General features: G+C 35.2%; 1 protein-coding gene across 4 annotated transcripts in view; it reads left to right on the top strand.

Annotated features, from left to right (window-relative positions):
- The window catches only part of ATRNL1 (attractin like 1), a 747,612-nt gene that overhangs the window by 126,994 nt on the left and 594,325 nt on the right, over positions 1-26,293 (top strand). For all 4 annotated transcript variants that reach the window (XM_070595739.1, XM_070595592.1, XM_070595677.1 and 1 more), the window contains exon 10: positions 14,084-14,238. In XM_070595739.1, the coding sequence (XP_070451840.1) occupies positions 14,084-14,238 (155 nt within the window). The remainder of the gene's footprint in view (positions 1-14,083; positions 14,239-26,293) is intronic.

Below are 26,293 nucleotides of genomic sequence, written 5' to 3'. Positions count from 1 at the left end.
TTTTTAGATGCTTCTTTCACTTAGCGATATGCATTTAAGATTAAGCCATGTCTTTTCATGGCTTAATAGCCCATTCTTTTATCGCTGAATAATATTCCATTATATGGATGCACCACAGTTTGTTTATCCACTCACCTACTAAAGATCGTCTTGGTTATTTCTAAGTTTTGACAATTTTGAATAAAGCTGCTGTAAACATGCATGTGCAGGTTTTTGTGTGGACATAAGCTTTCAGTTCTTTTGGGTAAATACCAATGAGTGCAATTGCTGGGTTGTGTAGTAATAGTATGTTTAGTTTTATGATAGTGTGATAGTTTTGTAAGAGTGGAATTTTTCATTTCCACCAGCAATGAGTGAGAGTTCCTGTTGCTCTACATCCTTGATAGTATTTTGAATGTTAGCCATTCTAATACGTGTGTAGTGGTATCTCATTGTTATTTTATTTTTTATTTATTTTATTTTATTTTTTTTGAGGCGGATTAGCCCTGAGCTAACTACTGCCAGTCCTCCTCTTTTTGCTGAGGAAGCCTGGCCCTGAGCTAACGTTTGTGCCCATTTTCCTCTACTTTATATGTGGGATGCCTACCACAGCATGGCGTGCCAAGCGATGCCATGTCCGCACCTCGGATCGGAACCAGCGAACCCCGGGCCAGCGAGAAGCGGAACGTGTGAACTTAACCGCTGTGCCACCGGGCCAGCCCCTCATTGTTATTTTAATTTGTAATTCTCTAATGACACATGGTGTTTAGCATCTTTTCATATGGGTTATTTTTGCCATCAATATGTCTTCTTTGGAAAGGTATCTGTTCAGACTTCTTTGCCAATTTTTTAATCAGGTTGTTTGTTTTCTCCTTGTTGAGTTTTGAGGGTTCTTTGTATATTTTGGATACCAGTCCCTTTTAAGATATTTGTTTCAAATATTTTCTCCAAGTCTATGGCTTATTGTTTCATTCTGTGAATAATGTCTTTCACAGAGCAGAAGTTTTAAATTTTAATAAAATCCAACTTATTAATTTTTTTCTTCTATGAATTGTGCTTTTGGTACTATATTTAAAAAATCATCAACAAACTAAAGGTCACCTAGATATTCTCCTATGTTATCTTCTAGGAGTTTTATAGTTACACATTTTACATTTAGGTCTATGGTCTATTTTGAGTTAATTTTTAAAAGGTATAAAGTCTGTCTAGATTTTGTGGGTTTTTTTGTGCATGTGGATGTCCAGTTGTTCCACCAGCATTTATTGAAAAGACAGTTTTTTCTCTGTTGAGTTATTTCAGCTCTTTTGTAAAGATCAGGTGACTATATTTGTGTAGGTCTATTTCTGCGCCATGTATTCTGATCCATTGATCTATTTGTCTGTTCTTTCACCAGTACCACACTGTCTTGATTATTATAGTAAGTCTTAAAGTCAAGTAGTGTCAGTCCTCTGACTTTGTTCTCCTTCAATATTGTGTTGGCTTTTCTGAGTCTTTTGCTTTTCTATATAAATCTTAGAATTATTTTGTTGATATCAACAAAATATATTGCTAGAATTTTGATTGGAATTGCATTGAATATATAGTTTAAGCTGGGAAGAACTGACATCTTGACAACATTGAGTCTTCTCATCCATGTATATAGACTGTCCATTTATTTAGTTCTTTGATTTCTTTCATCAGATAGGTCTTACACATATTTTGTTAGATTTATACCTATTTTGGGTTTTTTTTTGGTGCTAATATAGTGTTGTGTCTTTCATTTTGAATATTAATTATTCATTGCTGGTATATAAGCAAGCAATTGACTTTTGTATATTAACCTTGTATCCTGCAACCTTGCTAGAATCACTTATTAGTTCCAGGGTTTTTTGTGGTTGTTGGTTGATTGGATTTTCTACATATATGATCATGTCATCTATGAACAGTTTTATTTATTCCTTCTCATTCTGTGTATCTTTTATTTCCCTTTCTTATCTTGTTGCATTAGCTAGCACTTCCAGTACAATGTTGATAGGAGTGATGAGAGAGTATGTCTTGCCTTGTTCCTTTTCTTAGAAGGAAAGCATCTAGTTTATCACCATTAAGTATTTTTTTTTTTTTGATAGGTGTACTTTATGAAGCTGAGGAAGTTCCCCTCTATTCCTAGTTTGCTGAGAGTTTTTTTAATCATGAATGGATGTTGGATTTTGTCAAATGATTTTTCTGCATCTGTTGATATGATCATATGCTTTTTCTTCTTTAACCTATTGATGCAATGGTTTACATCACTTGACTTTCAAATGTTTAATCACCCTTGCATACCTGGATAAATCCTATCTGCCTAATGATTAGAATTAAATTTTCGGCTTAAATTTCCCTCTAGTTGCTGAATATTTTCTCCTTGATCCATGTTATTCCTCTGTGGTTCACTAGATAGTGTGTATTTTGTAAAGAGAGATTAGAGACCTGCAGATTTTAAAGAGAATATGAGCCAAATTTTTGTTTAAAAATGTTCAACTTGGAAGTCTTCTATATTTAACATAGTGGGATAATTTTGAATCCTGAAGTTTCTTTTGCCAGCAGAAAGGCTTAGGAGAGAATGGGAAGTTAAATTGCTAGATGAAGCCATCTATAGTGATTTATTACAAAAGCCCAATATTCTTTCTTTTATTACAGCCTTCCTGAGATATTATTCTTATACCACAAAATGCACCCATTTAAACTGTACAATTCAATGGATTTTGGTGTATTCACAGAGTTGTCCAACCATCACCACAATTTTAGAACCATTTCATCATCCCCAAAGGAAACCTCATACTTAGTAGTAGTTATTCTCCATTTTACCTCAAACACACAGCCCTAGGCAAGCACTATTCTATTTTCTGTCTCTGTAGATTTGTCTTTTGGACTTTTCACATAAAGAGAATCATATAATATGTGGTATTTTTTTTATGACTGACTTCTTTAAGCATAAGTAAAAGCATGATTTCAAGGTTTATCCATGTTGTATCAGTACTTAATTCCTTTTTGTTGTCAAAAAATATTCTGCTGTATGGATATACCACATTGTATTTGTCCATTCATTTGTATTTATCCAACCATTTGGGTTGTTTCTACTTTTTAGCTATTATTAATAATGCTTCTATGAACATTTGTGTGCAAGTTTTTGTGTGGAGATATGTTTTCATTTCTCTTGGGTATATATTTAGGAGTGGATTTGTGAGCTCATATAGTGACCCTATGTTTAAACTTTTGAGGAACTGCCAGACTGGTTTCCAAAGGGCTGTGCCATTTTATATTCCCACCAGCAGTGTTTGAGGATTCCAGTTTCTCCACATCCTTGCCAACACTTGTTACTGTCCATTGTTTTGATTATAAACACCCTAGTGGGTATGAAGTGGTATCTTGTTATAGATTTGATTTGTATTTCTGTAATGGCTATTCATATTCAGCATCTTTCCCTGTGCTTATTGGCCATTTATATAGTTCCTTTAAAGAAATATCTATTCAGATTCTTTGCCCGTTATTTAATTTTATTTTTGTCTGTTATTGAGTTATGTGTTCTGTCTATATTCTGGATACAAGTCCTTTATCAGATATATGATTTGCAGATATTTTCTCCAGTTCTTTGTGTTGTTTTTTACTTTATTGACAGTGTCCTTTGAAGCTCAAAAATTTTTACTTTTGATGAAATCCAATTTATGTATTATATATTTTGTTCCTCATGCTTTTGATGTCATATCTAAGAATTCATTGCCTAACCCAAGACCAGGAATATTTTCTTCTATGTTTTCTTCTAAAAGTTTTATACTTAATAGCTCTTAAATCTAGTCCTTTTATCCATTTTGAGTTAGTTTTTGTGTATATTGTGAGGGAAGGGTTCAATTTCTTTCTTTTGCATGTAAACATCCACTTGTCCTAGGACCGCTTGTTGAAGAGAGTATTTTTTCCTTTCTTCGAATTGGCTATTCTGGTCCCTTGAATTTCTACATAAATTTTAGGATCAGTTTGTCAATTTCAAAAAAAAAAAAAAAAAAAAAAGAAAACTCCAGCTGAGATTTTATAGGGAGTTAGTTGAATCTGTAGATCAATTTGGAGAGTATGGTCATTTTAACAATATTTAGTTTTCCAATCCGTTAAAATGGGGTATTCTTCCATTTTCTTAGGCCATCTTTAATTTCTTTCCTCAATATTTTTCTAGTTTTCACAGTATAAGTTTTATACTTGTTTGGTTAAATTTATTCCTAAATATTTTACCCTTTTTTATACTGTTATAAATTGAATTCTTTTATTATTTTTATTTTAGGATTTTTTGTTGCTAGTGTGTAGAAATACAATTGATTTTTGTATATTGTTCTTTTACCCTCCAAACTTGCTAAACTCATTTATTAGTTCTAATAGCTTTTTGCAAGTTCATTAGAATTTCTATATAGAAGATCATGCCATCTACAAATAACAAGAGTTTTACTTCTTCCTTTTCAATCTGAATACCTTTTATTTCATTTTCTTTCCTATTTCCCTGCTTCTAACCTCTAGTTGAATACAAGTAGCAAGAACAGACATCCTTGTCTTGATCCGAATTGTAGGGGAAAGCATTTTGTTTTTCACCATTGATTATGATGTTGGCTGTGGTTTTTCTGTAGATGTCCTTTGTATTAGTTTTCTATGGCTTCCATAACAAATTCCACAAACTGTGTAACTTAAAACAATGGAGATGTATTCTTTCACAGATCTGGAGGCAAGAAATCCAAAACCAAGGTGTAGGCAGGGCCGTGCCCCTCCGGACGTGCTAGGAGAAATTCCTTTCTTTGCTTCTTCCAGCTTTTGGTGGCTGTCAGTATTCCTGGCCTTGTGGCTGAATCACTCCAGTCTCTGCCTCCACAGTTACACTACCTGTTTCTCTTCTCTGGGTGTCTCTTATAAGGACACTTGTCATTGGATTTAGGCCACTGAATAATTCAGGATGGTCTCCTCATCTCAAGATCCTTAATTCAACCACATCTGCAAAGACACTTTTTCCAAATAAGGTAGCATTCACAGGTGTTGGGGATGAGGACATGGGTGTATTTTTGGGGCGTGGGGCACCATTCAGTCTTTATCAGTTGAGGAAGTTTCCTCTTATCTCTTTTTTGTTGAGTGTTTTTATCGTGATGGGGGTGTTGGTTTTTGTCAAAAGTTTGTTCTACATCTATTGAGATGATCATTGTTTTTTTCCTTTATTCTGTTAATATGGTGTATTACACTGATTGATTTTCAGATGTTAAACCAACCAAGCATTCCTGGGATAAATTCTGCTTGATCATGGTGTATAATCCTTTTTATATATTGCTGATTTTGGTTTGCTAGTATTTTGTTGATGTTTGTGTCTATATTCATAAAAGTAGTTTTCTTGTGATAGCCTTGTCTGGTTTAGGTATCAGAGTTATGTTGTCTTCATAGAATGAGTTGAGTTGAGTCCCATCCTATTCTGTATTTTTGAAGAGTTTGTGAAGAATTCATATTAAGCTTCTTTAAATATTTTGTAGAATTTACCAGTGAAGCCATCTGACTCTCACTTTTCTTTGTGGAAAGTTTTAAAATTCCTAATTCAATCAATTTATTTGTTACAGGTCTATTCAGATTTTCTTGCGTCAGTTTTGGTAATTTGTATCTTTCTAGGATTTTGCCCATTTCATACTGTTGTTTGTATATTTCATAAAGGCTTACAGTTGTGTAGTATTGCATTATAATGCTTTATTCCTGTAAAATTGGTGGTTATGTTCCTTCTTTCATTTCTGATTTTTATAATTTGAACCTTTTCTCTTTTTTTCTTGTTCATTGTATTTAAGAGTTTGTTAACTTTTTGATCTTTTCAAAGAAAGAACTTTTGGCTTTATTGACTTTCTCTATTGCTTTTCTATTCTATATTATATCATTTTCTGTTCTAATCTTTATTTCCTTCATTCTTCCTGCTGTAGGCTTTGTTTGCTCTTTTTTCCAGAGTCTTAGGGTGGAAGTTTAAGTTATTGAGTTTCCATCTTTCTACTCTTTAAATACATATGCCTACAACTATAAATTTCCCTCTAAATTACTGCTTTTAGTGTATTCCATTTGTTTTGATATGTCTTGTCTTCATTTTCACTCACCTCAAAGTATTTTCTAATACATGTGTGATTTTTTTCTTTGACCCATTGGTTATTTTAAAGTGTGGTTTCATTTTCAGATATTTGTGATTTTCACAAATAGCTATTATTGATTGCTAATTGCATGTCATTGTGGTCAGAGAGTATCCTTTGTATGATTTCAATCCTTTCAAATTTATTGAGGCTTGTTTTATGACGTAGCATATGGTCTGTCTTAGAGAATGTTCCATTTTCACTTGATAAGAATGTGTATTTTGATGTTGTTGGCTATAGTGTTCTATATATGTCTGTTAGGTTTAGTTGGTTTATGATATTATTTAGGTCTTCTGTTTCCTTGTTTGTCACATAGTTGTTCTATCCATTATTGAAAGGAGGTATTAAAGTTTGCTAATGTTATTATTGATTTATCTAATTCTCTCTTTAATTCTGTCAGTTTTTACTTCATTTTTGTAGGGGGTTCTGTTGTAAAGTTGTATATGTTTAAAATTGCTATATCTTCCTGATGGACTGACACTTTTATCAATATAAAATATTGTTATTGAATTCCAGGAACATTTTTGTTTTAATGTCTATTTTGTTTGATATTTTTACAGCCACTCCAACTTCTCATGTTTATTGTCTGCCATGATATCTTTTTTCTATTAATATATTTCTACCTTTCAAGCTAAAGAGTGTCTCCTGTAAAAAGCATATAGTTGATACCTATTTTTTTATCCTGTCTCACAGTCTTTGCCTTTTATTTGTGTATTTAATACCTTTAATGTTATTTTGATGTGAGTTTATGTCTGTCGTTTTACTCTTTTTTAAATCTCTCGTCTTTTTGTTACTCTATTCCTTTTTATTCCTTTTTTTGCATTAAGTAAATATTTTCTAGTATAATATTTTAACTCCTTTAATTTTTTTAAAATATGGTTTTTTGACTTACTTTCTTAGTGTTGGTTCTAGGGCTTATTATATATCTTAACTTATCAGTATATACCTCAGGTTTATACTAACTTGATTCCAGTGAAGTATAGAAACATTACTTTTACATAGCTCTATTCTCTCTTCCATCTTTTCTTTGTGGTATTATAATTATATATATGACATCCATATATGATGCAAACTCAACAATATATTGTTATACTTATTACTTTATATAAATTTTATATCTTTTAAAGAGATGGAGAGCAAATATATATTTGTTATGTTAATCTTGTTACTGAATATTTTTCTTTACATTTTTTCATTTGTTCCTGTTTATTTGAGTTACTCTTTGGCATTGTTTCCTTCCTTCAACAAAGCTTTGCTTCGATCCATCCCTTTGTGCTGTTATTCTCAAATATATTGCATTTTTATATGTTATAGGCCCAACAATGCAATTATATATGAATTGTTTTATAAAAATTGCTTTTCACACTGATTAGGAAAAGAAAGGAGAACAAATATGTATTAATACTTTGTTTTATAATTACATAATTGCCTTTGATAGCACCCTGGACTGGAATAACTTGTCTAAGACTGAACAACTTCCTTTGGTGTCTCATACGACAAATCTACCAACAAATTTATTAGTTTTTATTCATCTGGTAATGACTTTATTTTCATTTTTGAAGAATAGTTTTATGAATGTAAGATTCTTCGTTGACATTTGTTCTAGCTTTCTTCAGGTATAATTGACAAACAAAAATTATATGTATTTAAGGTGTATAATGTGAGGTTTTGAGATACATATGCACTGTGAAATGATTACTATAGTCAAGCTAATTAGTGTAGTCAACATCTCACATAGTTACCTTTTTTTTGGTGTGTATGGTGAAAACAGTTAAGATGTACTGTCTTAGCAAATTCCAAGTGTACAATCCGGTGTTATTAGCTATAGTAACCATGCTGCACATTAGATCTCCATAACTTATTTATCCTGCGTAACTAAAACTTGTATACTTTGACCTACATTTCTTCATTTCCCCATGCCCCAGCCCCTGGCAACCACCATTCTACTCTCTGCATTTATGAGTTTGACTTTTTTAGATTCTACATATGAATGATGTTATACAGTACTTGTCTTTCTGTGTCTGGCTTATTTCAGTTAGCATAATGTCCTCTGTACCTGTTGTCACAAATGGCAGGATTTCCTGCTTTTTTAAGGTGGGATAATAATATATATATATATTATTTTCTCTATATATTTATATATTAAATATATAAATTTATATATTTTATGTATATATATATATACACACACATATATATACATTTATATATATAAAATGTTTTCTTTATCCATTCATCTGTGGAGGGACACTTAGGTTGTTTCCACATCTCAGAGACTGTGAATAATGCTGCAGTGAATATGGGAGTGCAGATATACCTTTGAAATACTGATTTCATTTCCTTTGGATATATACCTAGAAGTGGGATTGCTGGATCATGTGATAGTCCTTGGTAGTTCAATGTTTAATTTTTTGAGGAACTTCCATACTGTTTTCAAATTGCCTATACTACTTACATTCTCACCAACAGTGTACAAGGATCTCTTTTTTCCACATCCTCACCAACACTTATCTATTTTAAATTTTATTTATTCATGTATTTATTATTTTTTAAATTGAGATATTATTGACATATAACATTGTCTTAGTTTTAGGTGTGTAACATAATGATTTGATGTGTGTGTGTGTGTGTATATATATATATATATAAATATATAGTGAAATTTTTACCATAATAAGTTTAGTTAACATCCGTCACCACACAGTTACAAATTATTTTTTCTTGTGGTGAGAACTTTTAAGGTCTACTCTCTTAGCTACTTTTAAATATGCAGTGTAGTATTGTTAACTATAATCACTGTGCTGTATTTTATATCCCCAGGCCTTATTTATCTTATAACTGGAAGTTTGTACCTTTTGGCCACCTTCACCCATTTTGCCCACCTCCCATTACCCACCTTCAGTAAACACAAATCTGTTCTCCATATCTCTGAGTTTAGTTTTAGATTCTACATATAAGTGAGATCATACAGTATTTGCCTTTCTCTGTATGACTTATTTTACTTAGTGTAATAGTCTCAAGGTCTGTCCATTTTGTTGCAAATGGCAGGATTTCTTTCCTTTTTTATGGCTGAATAAATTCCCCTGTATATATGTATACACACACACACACACACACACACACACACACACCACGTCTTCTTTATCTGTTCATCCATCGATGGACACTTAGGTTCTTTCCATGTCTTGGCTATTGTAAATAATGCTGCAATGAACATGGGGTGCAGATATCTTTTTGAGATAGTTGTTTCATTTCCTTCAGGTAAATACCTGGAAGTAAAATTGCTGGATCATTTGGTAGTTCTATTGTTAATTTTTTGAGGAGCCTCCATACTGTTTTCCAAGTCATGTTCGTTACATTCCCATCAACAGTGCCAAGAGTTTCCTTTTCTCTACGTCTTTACTAATATTTGTTATTTCTTGTCTTTTTGATAATAGCCACTCTAAGTGGTGTGAAGTGATATCTCATTGTGGTTTTGATTTGCATTTCCCTGATAATTAGGCATGTTGAGCACTTTTTCATGTACCTGTTAGCCATCTTTATCTTCTTTGGAAAAATGTCTATTCAGATCCTCTACCCATTTTTTAATGGGGTTGTTCTTTTTTTATATTGAGTTTTATGAGTTTTTATATCTTTTGAATGTTATATTTTTGTCCATCCCACTAAGCCAGGCCCAGTGCTGGGAGCCTCCCATTTATTTTCCCTAGAACAGTGCCAGAGTCGTTCAAGGCTATGCAGCTTCTACCAGTGCAACACAGTTGAGCCAGCTATCTGTGTGTGCTCGTGCATGATCTGCAGAAGCTCAAGTGTGCTGTCTGCAGGGGTCTGTGTGGGGTGCTGGCTACATGGGGGAGGGATTTATGGATTGCTGGGGGCATGCATGTGCTAGTTGGGGTGATTCTGCAGTTGATGCATCCTCTGCAGTTCCTGGGTGAGCCTCTTGGTGGAGTTATGAGGTGGTTAGTGAAAACCTTGGCCCTTTATTCAGTTTTGTGCCCCGGTTGCTTTGACCCCTCTTTTTCCTCCTCTGCGAATCCCCTTATTGTTCTCTATGGAGTGGGAAAGAGGTGGTCTTCTTGGGTGTCATCTCGCTTGGCTATGAAAGCCAGGCACTCACTATGTTCTCACTTTCCTCCATAAGAGAAATTACAGGTTGAAGGGGTCCCTCTTGGCAATGAGCTGTGTTGCCTTGGGGGAGGGGTGATGTGATAAAGTGAAACTGTTCTTCTTACCCTCTTCAACCCTTTTGTTCTCCGAATTTTTGTTCCAAGTGGTGCTAGGACTTCTCTGCTGGGCTTCTGGGCTCCCACAAAGGTACTCTGGTCTCTGGATAGTTGATAAAATCAGTGTTTCTGTGGGAGAATGAGGACAGGAAACTGTTATTCTGCCATCTTGTTGACATCACTCTCTGTATTCCGACATTTTCTTTCATTCAGTACTTTGCATGTGTTATTCCACTGCCTCGTGGCCTTTATTGTTAATAATGAGAAGTCAGCTATTTGTCTTATTGGGATCCCCTTGTATGCAAAGAACGATCTTTTTCTTGCTTCTTTCAAGATTTTCTCTTTCTCTTTGGCTTCAACACTTTTACTTATGTCTGAGTGTGGATCTTTTTGTGTTTTTTCCTACTTGGAGTTCATTGAGCTTCTTGGATGTATATATTAATGTTTTTCATCAAATTTTGGAAGTTGTCAGCCATTATTTTTCGAAAAATTTTTACCTCTTTCTCCTCTGCACTCTTATTCCCAGTAAATGTATCTTGTTGCTGTTAATGGTGTTCTGTATTTCTCATGGGCTCTGTTCATTTTGCTCTCTGCTCTTCAGATTGCAGGATCTCTATTGATATATCTTCTAGTTCACTGATTATTTCTTCTGCCTGCTGAGATTTACTGCTGAGCTTCTCTAGTAAATTTTAAAACTTAAGTGTTACACTTTTCAACACCAGATTTTCCATTTTTAATGTAATTTCTCTTTCTTTGTTGATATTTTATATTTTATAAAATGTCATATTTTCCTTTAAACCTTGTTTTCTTTAAGTTTTGGACATATTTATAATAGCTACTTTGAAGTCTTTTTTACCTCATCTGACATTCAGGTCCTCTCAAAGGCAGTTCTGTTGCCTCCTTTTTTTCATGTATGGGTCACACTTTCCTATGTCATAATTTCCCCTGAAAACTGGACATTTTAGACAATATATTGTAGCAACTCTGAATCCTGGTTTTCCCTCCCTCTCTGGGACTGTTGATGTGTTATTTGTTCCGTGACTTGGCTGAACTCTTTTAGTGGTCTCTTTCCTCCTCCAAGTAGATCCTCTTATGTTGCTCCTCAGAAGGTGCAGCCTGGGGATGCACACAGTCACCCTGGGGTGACAGTAGTTTTAGCAGGGCTGTCTTTGACTTTTTCCGCTGAGCTTTCTGTTAAGCTGTCTGCCTCTGTTTTTATCACATCCACCTGGTAGCCTTCACTAAGTGCTGTCTGATTGCTCTATTATTTTCAACAATGCTCTGGGGCATAAATTGCTCCACAGTGTATTTGAATTCGATTTCAGCCCTTTTTGAAGGGTAATCCTTGAGACCAGTCTTTGAGGTTCTGACCCCAGTAGGGCTCTTCTTAGCTGTCTTTTCCCCAGGTTCTCTCTGGTGAACTTGTATCTGGTCTTTGTTTCAGCTTATTGTTCTCTTGGAGCTCCTAGCTATCTCTTAATTACAACCCAAATCTACATTGTTTCTGAGAGTGCCCTTAAGCCTTGAAGTTTCCTACCCTGTTCCAGATGAAGTCAGTTCCCTTGAGAGAGCTTTGGAACTCTGCTTTTCTTAACCTGCCTCTTGCTGTGGGAGAAATCCTCTGTGCCACTGCTTAGGAGTTGTAGGTGGGCTTAGTAACCTGTTCCTCTTGGAGTGACACCACTGTATTAATATGAGGGCACTGGATGGGGATGGTAGGCTTTGCTCTTCTCAGCTCACTTGATTTGGGATATAACCTCTGCCCCATGAGTGAAATGGGGTGAAGACTTTTTAGTTCTGTGTTAGCCTGCCATGCCTTGTGTGTAGCTTCCACCTTGTGAATGGGGGCTAGGTAGAGGATGAGTACTCAGACCTCTTATGCTTTCTCCTTGAATAGAGCTTCTGCCTCCCAGAGGTGGGAGGCGTGAGAAGTGTTGGCAGTCTGCGTCTCCTGCTTAGCTATCAGTAGCCTGGACTCGGAGCTGAGGGATGGAGGAGCTCTTTGTTCTTGGCTTTACACTTCTGGGGTTGAATGTCTGTCTTGCTGAACTGGTTGTGTGTCTGTGTGTGTCTGTGTAGAAGGATGGGAACAGATATTGGGTCAAATATCATGAACTGTTGCTCTTCTTGCTGAAATTTAGTAGATGTTATTGAGTAAATATTTATTTATTTCTTGTTGCTCTTAGTAAAATTTTCTGAGGCCTTACATGGTTGTTTTTTATAATTTTGACCAATTATAGTTCTTTCTCTGGGGAGAGTGTTTGTAGAACTCCTCATATTGCCATTCTGAAAGTCAGGTCCATATTCTTAAACCATTAATTGCTCTTATAATACATGATTTTTTTTTTGAGGAAGGTTAGCCCTGAGGTAACATCTGTCGTGAGTCCTCCTTTCTTTGCTGAGGAAGACTGGCCCTGAGCTAACATCCATGCCCATCTTCCTTTACTTTATATGTGGGGTGCCTGCCACAGCTTGGCTTGACAAGCGGTGCCATGTCTGCACCTGGTATCTGAACCGGCCAACCCTGGGCCACTGAAGCAGAATGCATAAACTTAACCACTTTGCCACCAGACCGGCCCCTGTAATACGTGATTTTTGAGATACTATATATATCTTACCAACTATACTGTACATACTAACTATGTTTGCATCCTGATATTTTTATTTGTACCAGGGATTTATTTAGAGTATTATAAAGCATTGATTCATATTGTCATGCACCTTTATTATGTATCAGTTCTTTCAAGTGAAATATAATTGTGAGCATATATTTATATTACTGTCTCTCAGAGTTCACTTTATTTAGTTAAAAGAACACTTATATTAATTTTAATGTTTCTCAAAAATGCATTGTGATTTTCAGTTATACACAACAATATGGAGACATAGTTGGCCCTCCATATCCATGGATTCCACAGCCATGGATTCAACCATGTTCTATGTTTACAGTCTGTGGTTGGTTGAATCTATGAATGCAGAACCTGTGGATATGGAGGGCCAACTAAGGGGTTTGAGTATCTGCAGATTTTGGTGTCTGTGGAGGTCCTGGAACCAATCCCCCCTCAGATACCAAGGGACAGCTGTATCTCAAGAATAATCTTGAGCAAAAGAATGTACACACAAATGAATACAAACTATATGATTCTGTTTTGTAAAGTACAAAGACAACAATACAAATCTTTGTTGTTAGAATAGTGGTAATACTCTTTTTAAAAAAACTCAGTGTTGGTTAATTAGTTGTATTCATCTTGTGAAAATTCATTGAATTCTATACTTATGATATGTACACTTTTATGGTTGTTATATTATACTTAAATAAAAATTTAAGAGCTGTATCATGGGACCCATATGAGTTATGTAGTTTTAACTGAATATGGTTCAGAGTAAATTTCTTGCATTTTACTTTTTATTTACTTTGGTACATCGGTCCTCTAGTTTTAAGGAAACTTGTTTCCTACTTTTATAAATGAAATAAAAATTCAAGATATAAATTAGTGTAAAATCATTAACAGTTATGTTTCATGTTGTGTTTCCTCAAAACATTTTAAGATACTGTGAATCTCAAAATGTTTTTTTAAAAATATTGAAGTTTAGGGGCCATTTATGAGTTGTTAAAAAAAATAAAGCATGTTATTTTCACAACTCCAAGGAAAATTCTGTGTGCAAATTAGACCCTTTATATAATATATATAAAATCAGGGAGGTCTTTTTATCCTTTGTAATACATTTTTAAATTTTATCCTGTAGGACTATTTTGAAAGAAAGTGGGTTTGCCAGATACCTTCATTCAGCTGTTCTTATCAATGGAGCTATGCTTATTTTTGGAGGAAATACCCATAATGACACTTCCTTGAGTAACGGTGCAAAATGTTTTTCTGCCGATTTCCTGGCATATGACATAGGTATGTATCTGTTAGGATTGTACAAAGTAGGAAATATCAGAAATTTTTCATGTAGAGATTCTCAAATACATTACTTGACAGCATGTATATATGTCATTTTAGAGATAAATTCAGTGACAGATTATGAGTGGAATTCTCTTTAATTTCAGCACAGTAGTAGCGTAGGGCCAGGAGAACAGAAATACTGGGGTGACTTAGTGGTGGAGATGGGGGAATTAACAAGTCTAGGTTTGATGTCCTTTTTGAAGGCTTTTATGCATTGTATCCCTGTGTGAGCACTGTATCAGTCCATTGTGTTTGACTGTTATCATACTAGTTTTGATAATCGGTAGATACGGAGCACTATCAAATTATGTAAATTACAAATAGTAGGAATGTAAGCATTTTAGAGTTAGTGAATATGAGCAAAGTTGCGTTTAAATTAAACATACCAGATATACTTACTGAAGCTCATAGAACTAGAGAAAGGAATATAGAGACAGTAGAGCTAAAGAAATAAGATGTTGGGACAAAATGGAATCCAGAACATACCTAGGAATGGAGGTAACTGAAAAAAGAATCTTTTCCAGAGAACCAGAAATACAGTGCATCTATACAATTCATTTAATTTTAATTATGCTATCTATAGTCTTATCAATTTCTAAATAATAAATGAATGTATTTATTGAAATACTTAGTTTAGCTACCCAGTAGATCATTGTAGTGAAAACTTTTTTTCTCTGTATTTCATGATATAGATAAAAACTAGCTGATAATTAAAATATATGTAGCAGTACTTATGAGCACCTTTTACTGTTGGTATAAAGTAATATACCAATTTTAAGTTATTAAGAAGCATTTTGATAAATAAAAATAAAAAAGACCAAAGAATAACACATTTAATAGATGTAAGAATTATACTTTTGCTCTTAAATATCATAAAAGTACATAATCTACTTCAGAACATTATTTCAAGTGGTAGCATATAAAGAAGATTATGCCTATTAATAAGCAGTTTGATCTTTGTACTATTGTAAGTTTGTTTGGAAAGAAATTCGTAGTAATGAAGTTAAGCATGCTTTTTAACACTAAGCTATGACTATCTGTGATTATCATTAAAAAAGATCCACTGTCTTTAGAATTTTTGGATTCTAAATAGTTAAGTTTTTACCTTTTTGAATTAATAATTTGAAGTGATGATTCATAATGAAAATGGGATTGTCTCGGCTTCTAGAAGGCTTATAAATCAATGCCTGAGATCCTGAAAAATGGTTTAAATGAAGTACTTAATCTAGGCTAGTTTATTGTGATCCGTCATTGCCAGGCTGGGCCTGTCAACATGTTGTTTGGCTATGGCAATGAGACAGTAAGCTTATTTCTCTGGAGGCAAATGAAAGTTTTGTTTGTTTTCCTTCTAAGAATAAAAATCCTAGGAAAAGAGTAGAATTTTTATTGCTATTGTTAAAAATCCATACAGTGAGATTTTGAACTTTTGCAAAAGATTCTTCAAGGAGTTTCCACCCAATGTCTATACTTTAATGAAGAAATTAATGTTGAGATATTTTGTAGCTGACATATTGGAAATTTATTTTTATTTCTTCTGTATTGTTCAAGATTATCGTATTTTAGGTTTTATGTATCAAAAAAAGTTTACTGAGGTGAAAAAAATCTTAGAGGTGTTAGTTTCCCAGAGAAAGAGAAAGAGTTCAGATTATCATTATTCTAATTACTATTACTTGTTAAGTGTCTTCCAAGAGGTAGGTACTGTGCTAAGGGCTTTATACACAGTGCCTATAATCTCTCTAATAGCTTTGTAACAAGATGTTACTAAACCCATTTCCAGAGTACTAAGCAGAGCCAGAGTAAAAGGAACTGGCCCAAAGCCGTGCAGGGAGTACTGATAGGTCTAGGTTTTGTAACTCCTAAAATTTCTGGTAATCTTTCCACTTGACTACACCATGCTGTTTGGTTGGGTTCATTGTATATTCTTAATTTTGGCAATAAATTACCAGACACCTTATGTTTAGTAATGTCTCTTAATGCTGTGGAAAGATGGAAGCGAGTATCAGTTTCATTTTTCAAGGAAATTGTTCAGATTGGAGGAAGAATAACATTTTAAACAGTTTTACATTTTAACATACGGGTTTTTTTTTTTGCCCTGTGCTAACACTAACAACAAAAACATATAAAGCAACCATATAATTCAACAAAGGATAAAAGTGTTTTGTTTTATAACATTTGAGTATTTCTATGCAGTTCCCAATTAAGTCCCCCTGCCTAAAATATGTATTTATTCTCCTGAGTTTGTAGCATCAAATGTTGGAATATTTTCTTTGGAAAAGTATTTCTCCTATTTCAGAAAATGTCTTCCAAAATAATTGTTTTCCTTATGGAGTATATTTTTGTGGAAATAAAATACAACCATTGCATAATGACCAACTGGAAAATAGATGTGTTTTGGGGAACAAAGGTCATGTTGCTAATTGTTCTCTTTAGTACAGTACACTAGGACTTTTATGACACATTTAACTGGAATGCAGCTGAAGACTTAGCTGATTGCCTTGTGTTATGTGATGTTTAAACAAATAGGAATATTTGTGCCAGTACTAATTTTTCATTGCTCTAAAATGTACTATTTCCACCTTATTGGCATAGTAAATTTTGTATAGTGAATATCATTAATCTTTGAGGATATAACCTTGCCTTCACAGTTCTCATTATATTATACATGATAGATGTAGAAGGCATATGATAGTGATTTTCAAACACGGCTGTACCTTGGCGTCTCCTTGGAAGGTTGTAGGGAAAAAACCAAACCTGATTAATCGGATTCTCTTAGATTGGGCACTGGCATCTATATTTTTAAAAAGTGACTCAAGTGCAACTGATAATAGTGCCAGTGCTGGTGAATGAGAAAGGATTGACTGTAACATATAGAATGATATATTACTTAATATGCTAGTTTGTAAACCTAGCTTGAAATCAGATTTTAAATCTGAAAACTTTGTTAACATTTTTGTTATTGTTAGTGGTATTCTTATTGCTTTCAGAAAGCCACCATGACACCTTATTCAAGATTAACATGATCTTTCTGGTAAAGGTAATCTTCTAGTACTTAATGAGGCTAAAGAAGCAATGGAAAAACGTCTCACTGAGTTGATCTCATGTTATTAGGTGTATTTGTACTTTGAAACTATGTGGCTGTGGAAAGTAAACATTATCATAAAAATTAGTTTTGTAGGATCAGTGGGAAAAAAGGAGTCAGATTGTCTGTTTTTTACATCCCTGAAGTGTTACCAGGTGGTTTTTACTGGGGATTACAACATTTACAAGTGAGACATTTTTATGAATTGAAACATACCTTAAAATTGAAGTGAGTTTTGAGACAATAATTTAGAACAATCAAATGAATAGCTATTACACAATTTTAAGTAGGCCCAACATATAATTATGATGCTTTTAGTTATAAATGGTAGTCATTATTCTTCAATAAGAAAATTTACCTAAGAGTTAAGAGAATGTATAGAATTTGGAAACAGTGTGAAAGACAACTCAGATACATTGGTCATATTTTTTCTTCAACAAGAGAGTATAAACATGAAATGTAATTTCCTGAGTTAGATTATTTCAGAATAGGTTAGGGAGTAGGATTTATATCAGAAATATATCTTGTAGAAAGCAGAATGGCCGAAACTTCAAATCAGATCAAAATAATAATAAAGTTTTTAAAATAAATTTTCCTGAACATGAGAGTTTTATTTATTACCTTAATTTCTCAATAGGTGATTATTTAAAAACAAACTCAGTAAACAAAGCTGAGAAGTAATTCCGTATTTGAAGAAGTAATATTATTTTAATTGGTAATGTAGAATAATGTGTATGGTTAACCATTTTAAAACACAATGGAGTGGTAGTTCAATATACCTTTAAAAATCACTTAACTAGTTTATGAAGCGCAGCATATGTGTTTTTGTACAACCTTGTAGAGTGATATATATGTGTATGTATATAATGGATACAATTTTGTAAGGCACATAATTTCATAAAGGCATTTTCAAATTAAAACAAGTGATTATTTAAATTTTTTGGAACACTTGAGCAAGATTAGAAAAATTCCAACTTGCTTGTTCTTCATGTTTATAATTATTTTTATTTTCTGGAAGTTACTTTACTAGTTCCTCTCTTTGCTAATCAGTATCTCTCTATGCACTTCCTTAAACTCTTAGGCTCTTCTGTGATGAAAGCAGCACCCTTGCCTGGCTACCGAGAGAACCTGGTGTTTCTTTGTTCGTCAGAAAAACTCTTAAAATCATTCACACGTTTTTTTCGATGAATTTAGCCAGCTGTTGACTGTTTTAAGCTTTAGTGTATCCTTTGCTCAAAATGTTCTTTTTCTTTATATAATATACTATTATATAGAAGAAATAGTACTTTCTTCTTTTTTATAAAAGAGGCCAATAAGTAAAGGAAAAAGTGATCTTTCATTTTGAGAAAAGGGAGAAGTAACAATTGTCAAATGCTTCCTATAGTGCTTGGCACTTTACACGTGCTTTATAACATAATTCTCATAATAGTTGTGTAGGATTTATTATCATATTCATTTATAGAGGAAGAAACTGTGCTTTAGCATGGCTAAATTCAAAGTCACGTGGGTCATAAGATGATGTTTTCAGAATTTGAAACCAAGTCTAAGTTCAGATTTCTTTTGATTCTACCACTACACTATAATACTGATTTTTTCCTGATTTAACAGGATTTAAAGTTAATCTGATTTTTAAGGTATATTTGAATTTTTTTGGTGTCTCTCCCCTCTGACAAATTAATCAGAAAATAGTGTCCTCGAGGTAGAAAATTAGAGAGGAAGAAAAGAATAATGAACAATGAATCTGTCTCTCTCTTAACAAGCATTTTAAAAGATTGTTTTGAATGCAAAAATTGCTAAATAAAGATTCTTGAAATAAAATATATACTGAAAGAAAAGTTTTAAATATCTTAACAAAACTCCTGGGTAAGGAGGCAAGGGAGAGCAGTCATGAATACAGAATTTAAAATTTAAAATAAAATATTAGCGAATAGAATTCAGCATTGTTTCAAAAGTATAATCAACTACGACCAAGTAGGATTTATTCTAGACATTCAAGTATGATTCATTATCAGGGAATCTATAAGGATAATTTTTTATATCCAGACTATTTACTGAAGCAAACAGGAAATAGCATTGTGTGTTAAAACACTATAAAATGAGGGTCAAATAGTGGTGCCCACTTTTCCTGGCAGAGAGTAAGAAACTAAATAAATATTTATTGAATGAAAGCCAGAGGACAAAATCCGGAGATGCTGTGGGCACGCATAAGATAACCTAGGAAAAGGGTGCACCTTTTAGAATAGTAATAAAAGTTTTGACCTAGTGGAGGAAAAAACCCATTGAAGCATCATCATTTAAGGGGCAAGTGGAAAAGATTTTTGGCAACATCTAGAAATTTTGTGTTCTATTACAAAAGGATCCAAATGGTTAATAGAAGTTTTTCTTTATAGCCATCTAGTTTTGAGTTCTATACATACAACCTGTGTGTTCTTTTTACTGTATTGCTAGTATGCAATAAAGACTGACGTATGAACTGGCACTTCGAGTGGAATTTTAAAAGAATTTTAAAAATGTGTCCTTCAAGTATTACTGATGTATATTTTCATGAAAAAATATGAGTATCTGTAGAAAAATTAGCCAATGAATGTACATTTTCCACCTATACCATTTTATGCATAATATACAATAGACCGGTGTCTAAATTTCAGCATAAGTTCTTAATGTTATTATGTGGCCCCACATAGGTAAATAATTCTGACAGCACAGTTTTCTAATTGCTGAAATTTGGGTTTGAGAGAATAGTAACTCTGATTTTTTGATCTTACGTTTACTGAGAGGACGGTCTGTAAATTAATATTTAGTACTTGTAGCACAGGTTTAAAAAAAATCTGTATTCCAGAGAGCAAATTTTACTTTGGTCTGTATTCCTGTGTGACTTTTCTGTTCCTATGGAATGATGTTTCCATCAATTTTCATGATGTCAATAACTGTGTAGCTTTTGCTTTAATTCATCTAGCCTTGAACTGTTTATGAAGCAATAATGACCTGAGTGCTCCGGAAATAGATTTTCTTTTTGTCAAGAAATATAACTATAGATTGCAGTCATATTAATAATGTAAGAGACTTTATAATGTAAGAGTGGGAATAGACTACATGTAAACAAATTATATTAATTTAATATTGAGCTTTAAGGCATTTGATAACTTCTACATCTCGCAGGAAAACCAGTCTATATTTTATAGAGTCCTAATCAAGAATGTGAAAACTCAGCAACAGAATTTATCTATCCCTACCTTCTGTTTAGTAGTTATTGAAAAAGCTGGAAGCCTATTTGTGACAACTGCTCCTGTCTTTTTCTCTTCCCATTCTGCTGAAAAATCCTGGCAGGTGGGCAAGTATTAGCAAGCAGGAAATAACTCTGTCTGTAGCTTCAAAAGTTGTTTACCTCAATTAGCTTTTCATAAGCTTGCAAGTTAAATTTTATTCTTCCTAAACAATTTTATGAGTGAAAACAATTTGCCAGTTATTTTAAGAAAGTGCAGAGGAAAATTCACATTTATTGTCTTGTATCAGTCAGTACAGGTTACACCATGGCAACAAACAACAGTTGGGTTCTCTGGAAAGCAAACTGAGACAGTTTAGTGTTCAAGGTGCTTCTTAGGTCCTTGAGATGAACACCTGTGAAAGGGAGAGGGGAGAAGCAGGATTGGGCAGAGGGAAAAGTCAAGCAGACTTAGCCTCAGCCAGCCCAGGGGAACTCTGGAGTTAAAATGCCCATCAGAGTTGTCGCTTATTAGGATGAAACGGCTAGGCCTTGATCAGTCATTGTGTGAAGCTCACTTCCAGGAGGGTAGGACCTTAGCTGAGGAAGCTCTCTGTAGCTGAAGCAATCTCTGTAGGGGCTGGCACCTGAATGATGTCCAGTAATAGCAACATTAGCAGCAGGGGCAACAAGTCCTTCCCTGAAGGTATATTTAGCCAGCCCATTTCCATGTTTATTGCAACTCATTCTTTGAGCAACTCAGTCCACTTCTTTAAATACATTTGTCAAAAGCTTCTCTAGAATTCCAGTGGGGCTTTCTTCCTGAGGGAAACCTTAGATTATTGCTCTGGCTCCTGCAGCTGTTCTCAGGGCTGCATCTGATATTCATCATGTCCTTCCTCCATTATTCTTTCTAAATATCTCTTACTGTCAGCTGGAACTTCTTCTGGTCTCTGTGTCTTACCTGGTGGCGTGACCCAGATCCTCACCCTTAGGTATCTGAGCCCCTGATCATGATGAACCTCCTAGTCTGGGTTACTGTACTTGCCCCTTTACCATCACACTTGGTAAGGGGCTACCAAGATATACCTAGGTGGATAATTCGTGTACCAAACATATTCCCCTGTCCTCATTTTGTAACAGCAATCCTACGTCCCTTTGATGATCAGGGCCAATTACCCCTGCCAAGATGGTGACTTCTTTTTGTCTGCTTGCTGGTTCCTTGACACAAGGAGCCTGAAGCGTCCAAGTTGCAACTATAGCTTATAGTTCCATGGGACAATGCTACATCCCCTGCCAGAGTATTTCCCCTTTGGGGAATAGGACCTCTAATCCTGCAGATCCCAGAATTGCGGGATGAGAGCATGAGTACCCCAATTGTGTTACTGAAAGTGAGGCTACCAGAAGTGACTTTCACTCCTTGGTCTCTGCACCTATATATTCTTACTACTGGGGACACAGCACCGTTTAAAGGTCTTTAATTCCAATGTATGTCTTGCATCCTGTGCTTCAACTGTGTCTATGCAAAGCTCTGTTAGGTTGTGTGGTATGGGATCTGGTGAATCCCATGGTCATGGGCCCATTCCTCTTCCTCCTTTGCTGTAAAGTGTGTCTCTTGATTACGTAGGATCCCATGCAGGGTTGAGCAAACACTTTGTAATTTCAAAGATAATCATGCTGGTTAAGACCCCGTGCGTAGAAAAAGCAAACTCATATTCAGAATATGTATCTATTCTTGTCTTAATGAAATCATTGGCCCATCCAGGGTAGAAAGTAGTCAACTTGACACCAAGTATCTAGTTGGTTTTCTTGGAGAATGGCCTTATCAAGTGATCAGAATTGATATCTTGCCATCAGGCTGGACTTTTGGCAGTAACAATAGCTAGATCAGCTCTGTTCAGAAGGAACCCATGCTATTACACTCCTGGACAGCCTCCATCTCTCTATCACGGCACTTTGTTCATGTGCTCATTGTGGAGCACTGAGGTGTCCTATGATAGGGACTGACTGATGTTAGCTGTCTCAGTGTTTTATTTACTTGTTGTTTAATGTCTCTTCCATGTTGAATGCTCTCTGATGGCCTTTAACTTGTGTCACAAAGATCTTCAATTTCATGGTCATCCAAGTATCTCCATCCACATGTCTCTGCCCCACTGTCTTCTTGTTTCTGATCTTCCACTGTTTCTTCTAGGCTCCTAACCAGCTAGCTAGGCCTTTAACTACTGCTCTTGGCCGTTTCTCCTTCCACACAATGTGGATGAGGCATACTGCCCAAAAACCTGTCCAGTTGGGATGCTTTTTCCTTTTCCACTGTTCTTCAAGGCCTCTCTTGAGTCAGGCTGTCTTATAAGTTATGTCCATTTTTGACTTGTGCCCACATATCAAGCTGACATATTTGTATTTTCCTCCTCTTGTTATCTGAGTGTAGAGGATTCCCCATATGGCCATCAGCTGTAAGATGAGGCATAGGTACTGGTGCAACAGTGGTAGATGACATGGGGTCTGAGCTGCCTGCTCATGCACATTCCTTGTGAACTATGGTCTTGTTCATGCTTGATCTTGGGTACCACTTTCATTTTATGTTCCTATAATTATTCATGACAGAACCAGCTCATGATACAAAACTCTGAACACTTGGTCACTTGATAACTCATGTTAGGCACTCCATCTCTACCAGGGCCCCATAGCATGTTAGGAATAGAGGTGTAAAATTTTCCACTGCAGATGACATGGCCTTTGACATGTGTGTGGGGTCTGCGTTAGGATTCTTTCACTGGAGATTTCTGTATCTTCCACATGAATATGTATTCCATACTTTTCCCAACACTGACACCACCAATAACTATATTGTCTACTGGTTCATATGGCCCTAACTGCATGGCTGCTTGCAGTGTAGCTGGGAACAACAGCAGAGGTATTTCCTGCCCAGGCATGCACTCACAGCTGGCAGCCTTTGATGTCTTCTGAGTATATAGGCTGGAGCAGTATTCCCAGGAGTGAAATATGCTGCCTTCAGAACCCAAAGAGACCTACCAGATGGTTTACTTTCTTCTTTGTAGTGGGAATTGCAAGATATGATAATTGATCTATCAATTCAGATGATCTGTCTCAGAATGCTCTTGACCACTGGACCCCTAGGTATTTTACTAATATGGAAGGTCTCCGAATCTTTGTAGGTTTTATCTTCCACCCTTTGAAGCATATATGTCTTAAAAAGGCTTCCATTGCATTAGCCATTCTTGTTCATCTGGCACAATTAAAGTGATGTCATTAAGATAATGGAACAATGTAATGTTCTGCAAGATGTCCAATTGGACCAAATATGTTCTATGTTGTGATAAAAAGAGGGAGAGTTAATATAATCCTGAGACAAAATTGTGAATGTATACTATTTTCTATGCCATACGAATGCAAACTAGGTTTGATTCTCTTTTCTGATAGGGTTGGCAAAGAATGTATCTGCCAAAAATGGCCATGTTAATCTGCTCTAACAAAGATACGCATCTTGTCTGGTGCCTGCAATTTGGACTACTACTTCCTAGTAGTCTATTGTCATCCTCCGGGTTTGTTTAGTTTGCAGGGGCCAGACTGATGATTTAAATGGAGATTTCATAGGGTCCATTATCCTTGAATTCTTTAGATTTTTTAGGGTAATTCTAATTCCTGCCACCCACTCCCCCTGGAATGTAACATTATTTTAAAATTTATTATATTATCCAGGGAGAAACAGTTCTAAAGGCTTCTACTTGATCTTTTCCACTGTGATAGCCAAGGACCCAGTGTGAGAGTTGTGCCATTTGTCAAGAATGTGTATTCCAATTATACATCCAGGGCATGACCAGTGCAGGGGTCTGCAGACCCAGTCACTCATTTTGGCCAGGATCTTGGCCAGGATGCCAATTATTTCCTCATTGCCATATATCCCTACTATAAAGAGAGGCCATGAGAACACTTTATATCTACGAGTATCAGTCTCAACTCAGACTTTGTGTCTAACAGTACTTGAAATGTTTGTGTTACCTTTTTCCCTAGGCTAGAGTTATTCAATGAAATGACTCTGAGTGCTTTTGAGGAAGAACTAGGGGAATTATTACCGTGTACCCCCGCTGTGGTATTGCAGAGTCCTTCTTCCTGAACCCCAGAATTTTAAATATATTAGCCCTGGATTTCAAAAATGGCTCAAGTCCAGAGATTGAGCAATAGATTGAGAGTTTTTATTCCACCATCTTCCATCAGCCTCCTCATCATCTGTCCCTGATTGCTTCTGATGATATACATTAGGCAGTACCCTGGTTGGCTACTTATCTGTTTTGCTTCTGGGGATGCTGTGTTCTGTTAAACATCTCTGTAATTCTCAATAGGTCAGTCTTCTTGATTGACATGCTGACCTTGCTGCTTGTCACAGTAGTAACCCTCTACTTGGATTGGATTCTGATGGTTAAGTGTCACCGGTTGGTGTCTATTGTCCTATTGTCTCCATCACTGAGCTCAGTTCTGTTAGAGTTTCTCCTGCCGTCAGCTTTGGCCTGTGGAGGAGAACCACCGCATTCTTAGTGATGCTAGTATCCCTCTTACCATCACATTCTTCACGACTTTGGTAAATAGCATACCCTCTGGACCTTTCCATAGATAGAGTGACCTGGTGGATTTTCTGGCGTTACATGGTATATCCACTCCAGAATGCCCACATACCTAGACTTTTAATCTATGTCTTTACTCTTTGCTATGACAGTTCTGGCATTTGACCTTTCTTAGCATGAGCTGTATTTTTCCATGTTTCCAAGAGTCATCTTTTTTTTTCCATCTTTTTTGAGGTATAATTGACAAATAAAACTGTAAGATATTTAAAGTTCACATTGTGATAATTTGATATAAGTATACGTTGTGAAAAGATTCTTCCTTTGCAGTTAATCAATGCAACCATCACCTCACATATTTATCCTTTTTTTTGGGAGAGTGAGAACATTTAAGTTCTATTCTCTTAGAAAATTTCAATTATATAATATAGTTTTTATCAGCTATAGTCATGTTGTACATTAGATCCTCAGATCTTATTTATTTTATAGCTGAAAGTTTGTACCCTTTAACCGACCTTTCCCTACTACCTCCACCCCTCAACCCCTTGCAACCACTTTTCTACTCTCTGTTTCTTTGAGTTTGACTTGTTTTTAGATTCCACACATAAGTGATACCATGTACTATTTGTCTTTCTCTGTCTGACGTTTCACTTAGCATAATGCCCTCAAGGTCCATCCATGTTGTGGCAAACAGCAGGAGTTCCTTCTTTCTCATGGCTGAATAATATTCCATTTGGTGTGTGTATGTATATGTATACACACACACCACATCTTCTTTATACATTTATTAATTGATGGACACTTAGATTGTTTCCATATCTTGGCTATTGTGACTAATGCTGCAGTGATCATGGGAGTGCAGGTATCTCTTTAATATCCTGTTTTCATTTTCTTTGTATATATAGCCAGAAGTGGGATTGCTGAATAGTATTGTACTTTTATTTTTAATTTTTTGAGGAATTTCCATAGTGTTTTCCACAGTGGCTGCACCAATTTACATTCCCACCGACAGCGCACAAGTATTCCCTTTCTCCACATTGTTACTGACATTTGGTATTGCTTATCTGTTTGATGATAGCCATTCTGGCAGGTGTGAGGTAATATCTCACTGTGGTTTTGATTTGCATTTCCCTGATGATTAGTGATGTTGAA

The sequence above is a fragment of the Equus przewalskii genome, chromosome 1 (genome assembly GCF_037783145.1).
Source record: "Equus przewalskii isolate Varuska chromosome 1, EquPr2, whole genome shotgun sequence".
In the NCBI taxonomy this organism is placed as follows: domain Eukaryota; kingdom Metazoa; phylum Chordata; class Mammalia; order Perissodactyla; family Equidae; genus Equus; species Equus przewalskii.
The sequence above is the reverse complement of the archived record's forward strand: the minus strand, read 5'-3'. Positions and strand labels throughout refer to the sequence as shown.